Raw genomic sequence first — 17640 nt, 5'->3', positions numbered from 1 at the left:
TGATGGTCTATTAAAATTTCTTTAATATCTAAACAAACCAGATGAATTTGTTGTCACGATCAACATACAAAAAAACTATGTCATCAATTTAACCAGCCATAGAAAAAAATCTTTTGCTACAAATCAGCTAAAATACAGGTCCTAAATTATAGCCAGACTGTTGGGCTTGGATTTCGATGTACTTTTTAACAGTAATGTGTGAACTTTTGCCTCTTATTTAATTTTTTTTTTGCCCAGGATCTATCATCTGTGAAATCAGCCAGTAATGACCTGCCTCATATAAGATTGCTGTTGAATAAGAAATTATTATGTATAAACTACCTGACATATTACAACTATTGAATATGTTTAACTGCTAAATTATTATTATTATTGAAATGTAAAGGATTTCTATTTCTGTATCGTATCTTCAGTATAATAAGGAGAATTTTCTATCAATGCAGAAATAGCAGTAACAGAAGCCTAGTGGAAACAGTGCTAGGATTGACCCAAATTCATCATGAACTGCCAACATGACACTTGATTCCTTTTCAGTGTATTAAAACAAGATATTGTTATACAAAATTTGAGAGTTATAGAGCAAAAGGAAGCCTAAGTTAGTGCATATATATCTAGAATGTATTATTTTAGTCTTTTCCTCTAGATAGGGCATGGGATTTAGTATCAGGAGCAGTTCTAGTTCTGGCTTTCTTCTTCTTAACCATAACAGATAGAGTTAGTTAATTCCTTGAACCTCTATTGCATCCCTGTGATGTTGGACTGATGACAACACTCTTAATGCTGTCACACAGCCTCTGTCAACGTCACTTGGGCTATGTGAACCTTCCCCTGTCTTTTCCTGGGATGGAGCAAACTTGGTTCACTGTCCTTTACTGTAGCAGTTTTCCACACTAGGAAATTCCTCTTCCCCAGGAACTTGTGTGTCCATAGTGACCACATCTCTTTCTTGTTCACATTTGTGGCATCCATACCAATCAGTCCTTACCCATGAGAAACCAGCCATCATAGCCTTCTACCTTGGTCTCAGTTCATTGATAACTTTATTCAGATTATATAGGTAGATACTCTCTACTTCAAAGCACCCCATTTTATGTAATCCTGGAAACTTGGCTGCTGCATATGACTAGGGTTCTCCCAAGAACAAGTCAGGCATGACAGGATTCTCCAGGTGTGGTTATCATACTATTTATTACTTCCTCCTGTGTATCTTTTATGAATTGGAAAGTGATAGAATATAATATATCAGCACTGAGCATCCCACGGGGCTAAATACATTTAGAGGTTTATGGGCTTTAGGCACATTGTTAGAGATCTGTGCCCATTCCTTTCATGTTCAGTCTGTCTAGCCTAATAGCATATTTGCCCTTTAGAAATGTAATTATGTAGAGACTAATTAGTGGACTATTGCAATTATTCAGGTGGCAGAAAAGATAAAGGGCCCTGACAAAGCCATAAAGATGAACCTTGAGGGACAGAGTGAAGAGACTTAGAAAAAACAAGTATCAGTGGGCTTCAGAGATTTTGCAAAACACGTAATTGTTCAAATAAGTAAGGAGCAAGATTGATAATCAGGTTTCTGATTAAAGCCACTGAAGTAAATGATGGTGTTAATTACTGAGAAGATCTTTTCTTTTTATTTCTTTTATCTATTTAGTTATTTATTTTTGAGCCATAGACACTGTTCAATTTTTGAATGTGTTGACTTTGAAATTCCAGTGAGCCCCTAGATTGCCTTGGCTCAGTCAACTGTTGCAAACAGATCTGGATGTCAGGGAGAGTCCATTACTTCAGCAGGGGGAATAGTCAGCACATAGATGAGCCACAGTTGCGCACAATTTCATGCAGAGACTATTTTCTAGAGAAGAGATGAAGAAAATTCTTTGAAATGCTTTCAAGGAGTGGAAGAGTGAAGTGGCACTTTCTTCCTCATTCTGCACAGGATGGGATAAAAAAAAAATGGAACAGACCATGGGAGACTGTGGTCTTCTAAAACTAAGGCAATAGAATTTAGGATGGAAGATGTATGTATTCAGCAGTCTCTTTGAGTGGGCAACTCTGATCAATCCACTGTTTTGGGAGTTCGATTATCAGTAAAAATTTGATGGGAGATTTCAGTAGGATATCTGGAAATAGAGCCTAAAATGGATCAAAGGGTTAAATGGGATTTGACATATTAAATATATGCACCACAGAATACTCTTAAAGGAAATCTGACTTTAAAGGGAAGAACAGTAATAAGCAGTAGAGGAATAAGATGAATGAGTAAACATTGTAGAACATTTTCTTTCCCTCTAAGAGTCTCGTGAACCTTTTTGTAGGTTTAAAAGTAAGGAAGTTGTAATGGGGAAGTATATTGAAGTTATTGAACAATTAGGAGCTCATTGATAGACTTTATTCATAAGGAAAACTAGAAAAAATAGAATAAAATATTTGCATGGTATTTCTTCTCTGGTGCTATTAGCCTTCTATCAAAGAGAAGAGCTTTTTTATCTAAATTTGAAAGGAAGTAATAAAGACAAAATTACAGATATTAGCTTCGTTAACTGAAAAGCATTATGTTCATATGATTATTGTTATGAAGAATAGTATCCATTTCTGAAAAATGTGTTTCTTTTTCAATTTTACTCACCTTTAAAACAACTGTTTTTGTGAACATCAGAGTACTAGAGGAAGCTTTGCCTTTTCTTCTCAGAAACTATAATGAGCATCTAATAGCAAAGCATAGTCATTTTATGATCAAATTAATTGTTGCTCAAAATTTTTAGAGAACTGTACATGAAAGTGATCTTAACATGTTTGAGAATTCTCTGATTTAGTCAAATGACCTTTTGCAAATATTAGAGATAATAAAGTTAATATATGCTGATGAGGCAAATGAACATTCTTGCATTTGAAAATTATTTTCTTCAAATATTTTCTCAACATGTTCATTAAATAAGCTGAGTATGGCCAGGCACAGTGGCACACACATATAATTCTAGGAACTGGAGGAGGAGGGGGCTGCTGAGGCAGGAGGATGACGAGTTCAAAGCCAGCCTCAGCAACTTAGTGAGAGGCCCTAAGCCACTCAGCAAGATCAAATATAAAAAAGGGCTGAGGATTTTGCCCAGTGATTAAGTGCCCTTGGGTTTAATCCCTGGTACCAGATAAATTAAAATAAATAAATAAATAAGCAAGCTAAGTATTTTATGCTTGTATTAGCTTAGAAAAAGGTTTTTTTAATTTTTTTTTGTTTCACATTTCTAGATATTTGAATTCCAAACAGGGTGGTACCAGCTCTGGCTGGTGCTTCTCTAGCTGCCTCACATCACGGTAGCATCATAATTGCAGGAGTACATAAGAGGGAGAGATCAGATGGTGAGACAGGAAGCCAGAGCTGGGTGGGGGGCAGTCTTACTCTTTTACAATAGTGCATTCTTGCAAGAACTGATTGCTGATTCCATGAGTGTTGCCCTCATGACCCATCCACCTCCCATTAGGCTTACCTCTGAAAGGTCTTTTCACCATCCAGCATTGCCACACACAGGACCAAGTTCCCAGTGCACGCACCTTCAGGGAATAACTCCAACCATACCTGACCATAGCAATACTCAACAAAAGGTGTTCTTTATCAGTAGTATTCTTTTTTTCTCAGATCTCCATGTACTACCCTTTCAAAAGTCTCCTTAGTGGCCAATTTGGATGTGTAATTTGCAGTAATAATAGGAATACGCAGGCCCAGTAGATATGCCAACTATAAGATACATACTGATTACAAGAAGATGGGATAGGCCAAAACCCTTCTGTCAGAGCATTTTGGATTTAGTTCAGATCCTTGACATCTTATTATCATAGAAATGATTATGATTGATTTTCATTTCAGTCATGCAGGTGAGCTCTGGAATAGCTAGGATAATACATGTGGCTATTATTTAAGGAGCCTCCTAGGGAGGCCTATGGAGTCGTAGGGTTCACAGAGAAAGATGTGTTTCAGCATAGTGAATTGAAACGTGAACAGTATTCTGAAATTCAAGTGTATTTGACTAAGACCAAACAGCAAGAAAATAGCAATGTAGGTAGGCTCCAGTTCTATTCTTTATTCCTTCATGGCACCTGAATAAATTCACACTGTTTTTTGTTGTTGACCTAGACTACCTTTTTCCTTTCAGGGAGTCATGAACAAATATTTCCCACTGAACAGCTATTGAGGGAGACATCTCAAGTTTCCATATATATATCATGGTCTTAGACAGGTTTTCTCTCCGAAGTGATGAGAAAGTGTGCATGCTCCTAGAAGAAATCCAGGTGGTCAGTGACTCTAGTGCAGGGGAACTAGATGCCCAGAGAGGGGAAAGTTCAGGCTTTTGAAAATATTCAATTCTTTCTAATGGAACATAAATGCAACAGACACCTATCCAGTATTTTTTTCTCCTGAGGAATCATTTCCTTCACTTTAAATTTTGTTTATAATACCAAGTCGGCATTTTATTGCACTCTTAACCATTTTTATTTTTGGAATATAAAATAAAAATTTGTGGTTTTATATATAGTAATATAGTCCTGTCTCCAAATTTCTGTTTTCCTCCTGCAGAGGGTTACTTCTACAGGAGAACAGCAGATTTGCAGAAGCCCTACATTATTATAAATTGGCCATTGGGAGCAGGCCCACCCTGGCTTGTAAGTAATATTCAAATTTTTTGTGGTTTTAAATACTTTTTTCCCATTTGTGAAAATTACCTTTATGACTTACAGCTTCACAGAGAACACCCTTGGTGCTCCTTTTTCATGAGTACTTGCTAGTCTAGTGATAAATCTCTAACAATTTTATTTCTCTCAATTTCACTTTCAGAAATATTATGATTTATTCAATTAGATTTTAACCTCAATCATATTTGGAGTTTTGTGAAGGGAGAGACTATTTTGTGTATATTTTTAGTGATGCTTATGATTCCCACTACCATTATCTAACCCATGTATTTGTTCCATAAATATTTATCATTTTTAATAAGAAATAATCCATGGAAGCTAAACTGAAGCAAAGATAACTGTTTCATCCATAGTGTAGATGATCTTCTCACACTTCTCTAATTTTTCCCCCCATAGCTGCGTACTTAAACACGGGTATTATTCTAATGAATCAAGGAAAGACAGAAGAAGCCCGGCGGACGTTCCTAAAGTGTTCTGATATCCCAGATGAAAACCTGAAGGACCCTCATGCACACAAGAGCTCCGTTACCAGCTGTCTGTACAACCTGGGAAAGCTCTATCACGAGGAAGGACGCTATGAGGTTTGGCCACAACCTGTCTGTCCTTTTCCTGCCCCCTGTTCTGTTCCAGGCTCCATGTTTCCTATCCATTATCTCTTTACAGGGCCACTGCTGTCCTTCAGAAACTAATATGTATTCACAGTCGAAGGATTTTGTCATCAAATTTCTTTGGGAAAAAACTTTTGCAAATAAAATTGTTGCACATTCATTTCCTGTAAAATTCTCAGGAAAAAAATGATGCTAATATATTTGTGACTGTTGGAGGAAAAAAAATCACATGCATTGTTTCTCAAGCTTATTGGCTCATTGATGATTTTATGATCCCAGAAACAGTTAACAGAACTGTTTCCCTATAACCAGTGTTATAATTTGTATAAGTTACATATTTTTTTTGTATTTCAAGTAGGAAGTGGCTTCATGTAAATTCTGTTTCTCTTTAGTTCTTTTTAAAACTATTATGAAATAAAGGCAAATTATATTGTTCTTTTAATGGGTGGAGGAGTGATGTAACTGTGTGGTTAGGAGGTGAACAGCCTCATCCTCCCTTGCTCACAGAAGGTAGGTCTGCATGTGATCCTGATGCCCCTGTCTTCTTCCTCTCCTCAAACTGTCCTCTACCTTGCCCCTGATACTCTTTCACAAAGACTGCAATATAACAACAAAGGTACTACTTTTAAACTAATTACATTTAATAATTTGAGCAAGTCTCGGTGGTCATAAGATTTATTTGTTTGCTGATATTTTATTTAGATCCCACTGGATTGCTTGAATTTAAGTAACTATGAACTTTATAACTGATGAATAACTTCCAAGTATGGACTTTTTTTTCTTTTTTATTGACTAATCGTGTGAACTGGAAAATTTATATTAAAAGAACATTGCTAACATTCGATTCCTTGTTAAACTAAATTTTTATATAGCATTCTTCACTAGGCTGAGCATTTTCATTTGTGAAATTAAGGTAGTAAGCTACCAAAGGACAACTCAATTATTTTCCTCTAGTGAACCATTTAGAAATAGCAATGGGTAGTTTTCACTTTGGAGAAATGTTATTATCTTGTTTTCAGCGAATATCCCTGTACTTTAATGATGATTTATCTCTCTCTCTCTCTTTCTTTCTTTTTTTTTTTTTTCTTCTTAAATTAGGAAGCCCTGAGTGTATACAAGGAAGCAATTCAGAAAATGCCAAGACAGTTTGCCCCACAAAGCTTGTACAATATGATGGGTAAGTAAAACTTTAATATTTTAATTGACATTTCAGTGACCTGTGGAGAAATTAGAATCTGGGCTTGTGATAAATGGAATTCTAATGCATCATATTATTAGTACTAACAAAGGAAACTTTGTTCACAATGGGAAGTAATGTTCAAATTCTGACAGCACACTTTTTCTGACATTAGCAAAATAAATGCATTAAATTAGCAATTCTAGCACATTGGCCACTTTCTAGAATTGTTGTAAGAGGCTCTTAAAACCATTTGCATACCAAGCATTAGCTAGAATCTAGAAAATGAAGAAGCAATACCTTCTACATATGTATATATTTTCAGTTATGTTTAGGGATTAATAAAGTACATATTCATTTCAATGAATGTATCAAATTCATGATAATTTATATTATATTATTTGTATAATCAGAAGATTCTCAAAACTAAACCTATGCTGGGTGCAGTGGTATATGCCTGTGATCCCAGCTACTTGGAGGCTGAGAGAGGAGATTGCAAGTTCTAGGCCAGCCTGGGCAACTTGGCAAGACCCTGTCTCAAAATAAGAAATAAAAAGTGTTGGAGATACAGCTCAGTTGTACAATGCCCCTGGGTTTAATCCCTAGTACTGCCTCAAACAAACAACAACAAAGACATCTGCAATGATGTGGAGATTCTGGGGTTTGATGTACATAAAAGATGAGAATAACTGAGCCACTTATATTGTTTTTATTGATCAGGCCTTGAATCTCAGTAGGTTTTTTTCATGTAATATTTTAGAATGAACAAGAATTTGAAGACCCTAAGTATGTTCCTATAATTATCCCTTTTTCTAGATTGAGTAATTAGCTTCATTATCTTGTCAGGTAGGCAGTATATAAATCTCTGGCATGGATTTTTCTAGGTAGAAGAGGTCAAGAACTAGAAATCTAATAAAATGCCTTTTACCTTCGATTAATCCCAACCCTCCTGTAGGAAAGTATTAGCACAGCTGTTGGCTGGTAGGCACAGCTGAAAACCACCTGCTCAGCATGTGACTCTCAGAAACAGAATACTCAACATTTAAAGCACCCTGTGGATGTTTTGATAACTGTTTCAAGATAGAAGGAACTTTTGTCCTCAAATCAAATACTTCTTGTGTTTTTTTCCTTAAAAAACACAAACTTCAAACTCACATCTTCCCTTTTTATTAAATTTTGTTAAGTCTTGTACTATTTCTAGGCCTTCCATATGCATATAAAATAAATGAGATTAGACTATGTGACCTTCAGGATTATATAACACTTTGAAATCCTATGATTTGACTAATTTGTGCATGCACAAAAAGTCTCAAACCCTCTCAAACTAGAAAACATCATCTGTAGTAAAATTTAGAAACAGTTAAAGATGAAAAGGGACTCAGTGTTTTTTGTTTGTTTGTTTTCCAGTGAACAGGAAAAATCGTCATTTGGAAAGAAAGGTTAATAAATCCATTCTCAGTTTCTGGGATTCCCACTGTAGTTTGCCTATTCAACTATAAAGTGATTTAATGTTCATGTTAAAAAGGACAGTGGGAAAAAAAAAAAAAAAAGGACAGTGGGATGTTTCTTAATTGTTCTTTTCCCTCTTTGATATGATTACATGAGGTAAAGTCTAGTGTCATTAAAGGTACTTTAGCCCTTAAATTTTTATGAGTTAAAACAGTGCTTCTTACAGTCCAGGATTTTGCCATTCATCTGAAAGGTCCAGGTATGTAAAATGTGTGCTGAGAATGTGCAGATTTATCCAAAAATTTAACAATCTTAATAATGCCAGATATTTTTCACACCAAAATAAATTCTAAAGGGATTGCTTTCTTTAGCTTTGTATAAAGAGGCATAGCAATTTTACTTTATGATTCTGTTTTTAACTGGAAAGGCCTTATTTCTAATTTTCTTCAATGATTCAATTAGACATCTTTCTTTAAATCAGGATAGGACTCTGAGATCCTTAGCAATAGACTGTGATGTCTCTATTATTAATAGAAAGAGGAGGATTCATGTGATATCTCTATTATTAATAGAAAGAGGAGGTGTTCACCATAATTAATGGTTTTCAGAAAATTCATTCAATTATTTCATGTAAATAAATTGGATTGAAAATTCATCTGTTACTTTGGGATCTGTCTCTCGTATGATTTCACAAGTGCTAAGCTCACATAGGCAGCGACAGATAAATGTGTCCCTAGGGTTATTGCCTATTCCTTTGTCTTATATTCCATTATAGAGAGAGGTGGTCTCTTTGCCCAGGCTTGAAAAGCACCCTACCAATTTTCTACAGGAGGATCCTCATATGATTTAAAATTCCAGATTTCTTCTATAATTGTAGTGGCTGACTTCTGTTTAATTTTATGTGAAGATCTGTCAGCTGATCAGGTTTTATAGTTTCAGTGGTTCAGGAAACTATAATTTTCTCAGAGAGTGAGTTCACCTCCTAATCAAATGGGTTAAATCCCCTGAGTGTTTGCTTTAACTCCTAATACATTTTGATTAGCCTCCATTTGACAAGGAAAAAAATGGCCTGGAAGATAAGCTGCCCTATCAGTTCATCAGTTTCATTAGTCTGTCAGCATGTGCTGATTATCCTATCAAGTTTATCAACAGCCTTGAATGTGTTTTCTAATTCACACATTTACATATTATTAGTGCCCTTTAGGGATCAGTGATGGATTACAATGTCTGGCTAGACATAGCCTGCAAGGATTCATTTTTTTTTTTTTCATGTCTCATTTATTTACCCCTTCAGGACTTTCACTCCTCAGCACTTGTATGTATATATACAAATATTAGGATTTTTCCCCCATTCTATTCTTTTTTTTTTTAGGAAAAGTTTAGAAAATAAAGGAATACGCATGAAAAAATACATTCATACCTATATGGTATTATAAGTTTAAAACTGAACTCACTACAGTACTATTTTAAAACATGCTGGTCCTATTTACTTTCCTTCCCTTTGAACATTTTCTGAAAAATGTCTTACATGACAACATGATACACACCAGTTTACTCATCCTGTACGCCAAATGAGCATACTTTTCTCACTTGTGAATTAATACAAAATAAGTTTGATTAATTTCCTCCCCAACTTCAATTTTTCATATATTATTTTAAGGTCATTTATTTAATTTTATTGTGGTAGTTCACAAGTAAACGTAAACAACATTTAGAGATATATTCTTCATATTCTCTTTGATTCTATAAGACCAAGATATCTGAGTAACAATTGAGTATCTTTTCTTCCAGAATTTAGGCGAACTGCAAACACAGAAATAACATAAAACAGATATTACTTAATATGCAAATATTAAATTTTTACCCAAGTTCTTATACTCGGTAGGATGTGAAAAACATGAAATATTAAGAAACCAAGTCATAAGGTAAATGTTAAAATTGTTCTTAGCCAGTTCTGTCACTTTAATTCTGTGTGCCACAGTTTTCTCCTTAGGTAACAGGGGGAGTTAATCTGTCGAGGGGGGCCTCTGAAGTTAGACAGCCTAGGTTCAAATTGACTGTAACACTCTCTGGCTGAGTATTTCTGGGCAGACTACTTAATGGAAGTCTCAGTTTCTTCATGGATAAGATAGCTGTAATAATAGTATCAGTTTGAAAATTGCTTAAAATAATGAAGGTAAAGCATATTGGTCCAAATGTCTGACCTGGGTAAGTGTTTTATAAAGTGACCTTCCTCACTTCTGTGAGGCTTAAAGCTCCTAAAGTGGATGATTATCTTCTCTGTCAGTCCATTTTGGAGTAAGCAGTGTAAATAGAATTATTCCATAGATAAGATTTTTGTCATATCGATGGCCTTGCAGTCACCAAAGTTCAATAGGGATTCTGTTTAGTTCTGTCTTGTCTGGAATTGTGTATTTTCTCTCCAGGCCCATTTCTGTATTCTATCAGCAACCACAGTCACTCTTTCGTTTATCAGTAGCCATATTAAAACAAAAAGTCAAACAGCATATTCAGCTAATGCCAGCTATCTTAATTCCATTAATAGAGCTCTCCCTATAAGTTAAAACAGCCATATTTAGGTTGAAGGTTTTTTTTTCCTTTTTTCTGTGACATATTTTTCACAGGTTGAATTTCGGTCTCTGCTCTTTTCATCTCAAGTTTTAGGTGTATTTCAGAATTACACACATTTCATACGTTAAAATTCTCATAATATTCTCTCTCTTATTTTCCAAGATATGAAATTAACACCCAAAGAATTTATTCAGTCTGTTCAGAATTACAGTTTGTGTTTGAGCCAGAAGTATAGTTTCTTGACTTAAATTCAAATGCCTTTTCTATTTAGCCCTTCTGTGTTACAAAAACTGGCATGTTCTCTGCTATGTCAGAACACCTTTTCTGTACACATTTGATGACAAGTAAAAAAAAGTAAATAAAATAAAATATATACCCCCCCCCAGTTTAACTATAAAAAGTAAGCCATCCACAAAATTGTGGTTCGTCACAAATGCATTAAATAGGCAGTGTATTTAAAAATTTTTAATACAGAATAATTTTGAACACCCTCAATTGTTTTCTTCTTTCTCTAATTGTTTATTTCCCTTATTATCTTCACTCAGCATTACTCTTGATAATCCTAAAGGATTATAAGAAATAAAATTAGGCTATAACTTCCTATTATTCTTATCAGTTGGAGCTCTTCTAATCCCAAAGGTCTTTTTGCATCTATTTATTATTTAAAATAAAATTACTTGTCCTTCTCAATGCAAAGTAATTGTTGGGTTTAATTATACAAGCAATTTAGACCATTTTATCTTGGCAATATATCTTGACAACAGAAGGGCATAATCTGTATGGAGTAATGGAGAATTTAGGGTTACTGTCTCATCACTGCAGTCTACAGTCACGGATTGGAATAACTTCTGAGAGTAAATAAAGTATTTTTCTTAAAGTCATAAGTGCTGAGTTTGGGAGTGATAGAGAGAAGGTTGTGGTAGGAAATATAGTCAATATGATTCCTGTTCCCATGGAGTTTTCTGAGAGTTCAGAGGTCTTTAGTGTCTCCCCTTAGTAAGTAAATACCTACAAATGAAATGGAAAATTACTACTCTCACCTAGACAGTATTTTGCCTATCGCTAGGTAGGCTGTGCTGTGCTGACTGGGCTATACAAAACATGTAAGAATTCAGGTTAGATAGTTTAATGTGATACTACTATCACAATTGGCATACATACTCATATTTTTCTGTTCACTGAAATATACATAATGAATACTATGCATTCATCTTTGGGATATATTACATTTTTTTTTTTAATCTCCCCGAGAGGAATTGTGTAACAATGGCCCATTGTTTATTTGCCATTATTTTCAACATAGTTTTGACTATTTTGATAATTTCTAGTTTTGTTTTGTTTTATATATACTCCTGTTACTTTTAAGTCTCAGCCCAATATTGGAAAATATGTTTTCTGCCATTAGCCTTCAGCTAACAAGTCTTTTACTTACATACATTTGAAATTGAAAAAATGTTTTCACACTCTCAAAATCTTTTGATTAAATTTTAGCTCTTTGAAGTAGCTGTTTAGCTATAAGAGTTTTTCTCTGATAGTAGTGGGCTGCTCATAGAGAATATAGAAACAATGAAAGGAAAGATGACTTTATTTTTCATTAGAGCAATGTTTTGGGTAAAAAAAATATAGAATTCTATTTTGAGAAGGAAACTTGTATAAAGAGTTAAATATCTAACCAAGAATCATTAGGTTTTTTATTATTTTGATGGAAAGAACTGACAAAAGAGATTCACAGTGTACCTTCTGAAAACAAAATGCAAAGTCTTATTTGTAAATTCATCTCACCTCTACCTCAATATGTACATTATGTGCTCAGTTCAGCTGGTAGAAAGGGTATAAAAGAAGTCTGTTTCTCTTTCAGCCATCTGTATAGTATGTGTTTTAGTTGAATCAGTTATTTTTCATGGATTATTCTATGTGTGTGTGTGTCTCCAACCTTACCACATACCAGAATACATTTTAGAGTGAGGATATTTAGATTTTTTGCTCTGATGGTTACATTCTAACTGTGTTCTTCTGTGACTAGTTAAGTGAATTGCTCCAGGCATTTAGCATGCTGACTGTGAATGAGATGGTTTTTAACTGTGAGATTGAACTTCACATCTTTTGAGAGTGGAAGCATTAACACTCCAACAGTGTTAAGCTTCTTGTACCACCTGCTTCCCCTATTTGGAGTCTGGTGAGTTTTCCCATGATCGCTTCCATTGGCACTATTGACGACCCTGAGCCAATCCTATAGATGTCAGTATGACCGTATAAGTGGATTAGACAGCAATCTATACAACTCCCCAAAGAACATTAACTTCTAATTTTTAAAATAATTATACTTATTTCACTTTCATTTTTTCATCATCAGAAAAGAAAGACCAGGAGATGCGAGCCAGATATATAAAGTTCATCAGGACTGAGAGACAAAATACAGATTTGAGAAATTTCAGAAATTCACTTCATAAGTAGTCAAAAAGAGGAAAATTGTGAATTTTTAGTTATTTATCAAAAATAATGATTTTCTTTTATGAACGAAACAAAATCACAGATTTTTGTCCTAAAAGTTAATTTTTCATTATCAAATTGCTATGGTTTAGTTTCTTTCTTTATACCATTCACGCTTGGTATAAATTCCATGTTATGTACGGTTTCAGACCTTAATTGCTAAGCATTAGTCTGTATACTACAAAGGGCAGCATCCAGTTCAGCTGCATTAAATAGGTAATATATTTTGTTTAAAGTTTCAATTAAACCCAGGGCCAGAAGATATATGGTCCCTATGGGGAGTGTGCACACTTGAATGTCAATAGAGGGGTTGCTAAAGGATCATGCTTAGGTCTCAATGTTGCTTACTTTCCTGGAAATATGATATGAGACAGTTGATTATATTTCATTGCTATTAAAACCACACAAGCCCACCTGTTACATTAATTCATGCTTTTTCCAGTTTTGTGGTAAAGTGAAAGACTGAAGCCTAAAAACTTTGTTTTTAAATTGAATTATGAGGAAATGAATGTACTCAAATTAATACCTAATTATATCTTTCTTATTCTCTGAATCCCAAATTGTTTCATTGTGTTCTGTTTGGAAAAAAAATGTTTTCTGAGGCTTCAATAGAGACAAATGGGGAAAATGTACATATTTTCACCTTTTGTTGGGCAATAGCCGTGAGTGAATGTTTTATTCAGTAGTAAATTGAGGTTGGATTGTATTTAGAAAACTGAGGTGATTTTTATGTTACAACTGGGAAATTCATTAACTAGATTTCAAAATCTGGCATTCTCAAAGATGTCAGCTTTGATGTCACTTAGTTAAATGGACATGGTCATGTGAAAGAAGAAAATTGTGTGTGAAGGATAACCTTGAAAATTAATGTCAAGGAAATGAGAAGTTCTTGTTATACATATTTAGAATAGGCAACTGTGGGGGCAGAAAGATGTGGTACTTTTCCTCACCCATTAAAATGGCTGCCCCTGATACTCCTATAAAGAAGAGAGAGGTTCTTAAAGAAAAGTACAGCCAATTTATTTAATCAAAGTTTTATATAATTGGAGTCTTCAGAAATGAAGATCCAAAGACCCAGGGGAAATTATTTTTAGGCTTAGGTTTGAGGAAAAGTTGGCAATGGTATAGAAATACGTTTGAACAAAAAATGATGGGTTCTAATGGTCATAGACTGAAGGGGAACCCAGCAAGGTCTGTCTGTCCAGAATCATCTTGGTCTTCCTGTGTAATACTCCTTCCTGCCACTGGCTATGGGGCAGAACCCCTGTGGAATGAGCATCTTAGAGGATGAAGGGAGAAGGGAGAGACTGACCTTTCTAGGTCAATGCTTGCTTTGAGGGGAAAAGAGTTGTAATTTTATGACTCTCCCTAGGAAAGAGGAATTCTAATTTCGATGGAGGCAGAAGGTAGTAGTACAGGGAAAAGGTCAGAAAGATCTAGCTTCTGAAGTTCTTTTCAATCTCCTTCAGTTCAACTACTCAGCAAGCCAAAAAGCCTTACTTTGAGGTATTATTATGTTCTGATTCTCAACAAGAGTAAAAAAGTGAAGTTTGAAACTAAATACATTACTAATTCTGAATTTTTTACTGTGTGTTTATTTAGATCTGTCATTCTTAATACATAGGAAAGAATTGTTTTCTACTTAAAAATCTCATATAACCTTCCAAATGCGCTATTATTTAAATTTTACCTACATTGATAGAAACCATTGTCTATTTTAAATGAGTAAAGATGGACTACAGCATGCAGTGTTTTATTCCAGAATGAAAGTTGTTTTTGCCAACATGTTAATTATGGAAATGGATAAATTTTGAATTTTCTGATATGCCTTAGAATTAACACCAATATAGCAATTTATAGTGCAAATAAATTATTCATTGCCTATTATAGAGACATGCTGCTTGATTTCAGGAATGCACATGAGAATATATTCCTTGAAATGTTAATGTAAAACTGAAAAATCGTCCCTTGTACTCTCTTGACCCACAGGAGGGTCTCTTCCCATTGTCTTGCAACTGTTTGGATTCCTTTTTCTCTGACTCCCAGTTTATTCATTAATTCTTTCCAGGCTAATCTAACTTTTAATCATTCTTCTTTCCTCTAATCCTAACGTTGTTTCTTTTTAAAAACACAGTTAACACTTCTTTGCTTGTTTTTAGTGTTTCTTAAGTGTTCTAGTGATGTGAAGCTACTTTATTTACTATATTGTAAATCTAAGCAGTATAATATTACATTTGCGGAAAAGGATCCTCACCTCCCCTTACATGAAGGTAAAACACACACACACACACACACACACACACACACACACAGGTTTCACACACACAGGTGTCTCACTCCCAAGTTTTGGAAGATCTGAGCACCTAATAGGATTGGCTCCAACATTGGTGGATTGATCATTTTAGTAATTTATTTCCTTGAAAATATAAAGAAAATTGATTAGACTGGAGAACTTCAGAATCCCCAGATACAAGCAGAGAAATGTTGACACAGGCCCCTGGCTTCTTTCCCAATTAAATTTTCATGGCACATCAGATGTTTCCTATATATAACCTCACACTAGAAACTAGGAACCCTTTTAACTTTCATTGAAGTTTTAGTCTATTTCTTGATGATTAGTATTTTTGACTTAATGAAACACATATTCACATTTTTTTCCTACATTTCCTTTGTTTGGCTTAAACCTAATTCTCAAGCTTCAGAGGTTCCTCCTTAAATTTAATGCTACAGAATTTACTGAAGTGTTACATTTTGAACCTTTTCATAACCCTTCTTAATTTAGGATTTGGAAATATTTCATTTTACTTCAATCCCTTCACTTCAGAAGCTCTGATTGTTAATGTCTGTTGTCAGATAGGAAGTGGCCTCTTTTGTGATCCTGTGGATATTTTATTTATTTATTTATGGCTCTGCCCAATAGTCATTGAGGTTTCCAATCAGAACCATTTTATCTGGGCAACTGGACTGTGTTATTTTGTAAGAATAACACAAGGAAAAGATTAAGATTGAAACATAAGAGAGTCATAAAATCTGACTGTTAAGAGTTACAGCAAGTTTGTGGCATAGATACATTAAAAACAAAAGCCAGACTCCCTAATGTTTCTATGTCAATGTTAACACTGTGAAATAAGAAGTGAGAATTAAAATCACAGCAAGTTAAACTCTTGACATAATTCATCTTGATGTTTTATGTTTCTATCTGACTGCAGATTCTAGGAAAAAGTATTATTTGGGGATTTCTCTTTAACAACTTACCTAGTAAAAATGTAAGATCTAAATCCAAGTTGATACATAATGTGATTATCAATTGTATTGTTCTGTTTTTGTGTGTGTGTGTGTGTGTGTGTGTGTGTGTGTGTATTGGTACTGGGATTGAACCCAGGGCCTTGCGCATGTGAGGCAAGCACTTTACCAACTGAGCTATGTCACCAGCCCCTCAATTGTATTTTGAGAACTCATTGGAGCCAAAGGCATCTGGACTTAGGTTAAAAGACAGGAAGAGATGAAGAATTCTGTGTGTGATTCTGTGTATGTCATAGTCTAGTTGGAATCAGACGAATATAATTGCTGGAGTGGATCCTATCGGTAGATAAAAGGCTGAGGGGCATTTGACTAAATGAAGAATTGAATACTAATTTCAATGGGGAAGCTCTATTTTGTAAAAGTTCCCTTTATCAAATATATTCATAGATTTTAATGTAATAGCAATACATATTCCAAAAGGAATGTTATCAAATACTTGAATAAAAGTTTCTAAAGTTTCCTTCATAGAATTAAAGGAAACTAGAGCCAAGAAGATTTAAAGAATGATGGATGAGATTTGCTGTACTGGATTTTGAAATATAAAAAGAAGTTAGAGCGATTAGAACAATGTTGTAGAGAGATAAGAACAGGAAACCAGACAAATAATACAAAGAAGCCCTAGAAACAGATCAAAACTCACATAAGGCTTTTGTAGATAATAAATGTGAGATTAATATTTATGAGGGAATGAAATCCTTATAAAAGTTAATCTGGGATAATTAAATGTCTAGATAAGAATAAAATTAGAATCTGGCCTCCTACCATAAGGCAAAATATTTCATATGGAATAAATAGCTGATTTTAATAACGAAACTATGTAATTAGAAGAGAATTCATATCCCTATCGGATAGACAAGAAATTTTGTAAAATGTAAGATCTAAATACAAGTTGATACATAATGTGATTATCAATTGTATTGTTCTGTTTTTTTTTTTTTTTTTTGTGTGTGTGTGTGTGTGTGTTTGTGGGTGTGTTGGTGCTGGGATTGAACCCAGGGCCTTGCGCATGTGAGGCAAGTACTCTACCAACTGAGCTATGTCCACAGCCCCTCTATTGTATTTTGAGGACTCATTGGACCCAAAGGCATCTGAACTTAGGTTGAAATACAGGAAGAGAAAACAGTCCAAGAATTCTAGCATTATATATATTAAAATATATTATATATATTTATTCTAAGGTTATATAAAAAGATGTGTTTTAAAAAGTTATACAACAAAGACTATAATTGATAAAGTAGGTACAACTGGTACATGAAAATTTGGTAGGGTAATTTGAATATACAAATGAATAAATACTGATCCTGAATGAAAAAATGAAATTTTGGAAATCTTTCACAGTCTTATTTAAAATAACAG

General features: G+C 34.3%; 1 protein-coding gene across 2 annotated transcripts in view; it reads left to right on the top strand.

The window, feature by feature from the left end:
• Positions 1-17640, top strand: part of Tmtc2 (transmembrane O-mannosyltransferase targeting cadherins 2) — a 391166-nt gene that overhangs the window by 242288 nt on the left and 131238 nt on the right. For both annotated transcript variants that reach the window (XM_027919857.2, XM_027919916.3), the window contains 3 exons: positions 4571-4656; positions 5083-5267; positions 6393-6471. In XM_027919857.2, the coding sequence (XP_027775658.2) occupies positions 4571-4656; positions 5083-5267; positions 6393-6471 (350 nt within the window). The remainder of the gene's footprint in view (positions 1-4570; positions 4657-5082; positions 5268-6392; positions 6472-17640) is intronic.

The sequence above is a fragment of the Marmota flaviventris genome, chromosome 3 (genome assembly GCF_047511675.1).
Source record: "Marmota flaviventris isolate mMarFla1 chromosome 3, mMarFla1.hap1, whole genome shotgun sequence".
Taxonomy (NCBI): domain Eukaryota; kingdom Metazoa; phylum Chordata; class Mammalia; order Rodentia; family Sciuridae; genus Marmota; species Marmota flaviventris.
This window is presented reverse-complemented; position numbering and strand designations above follow the sequence as displayed.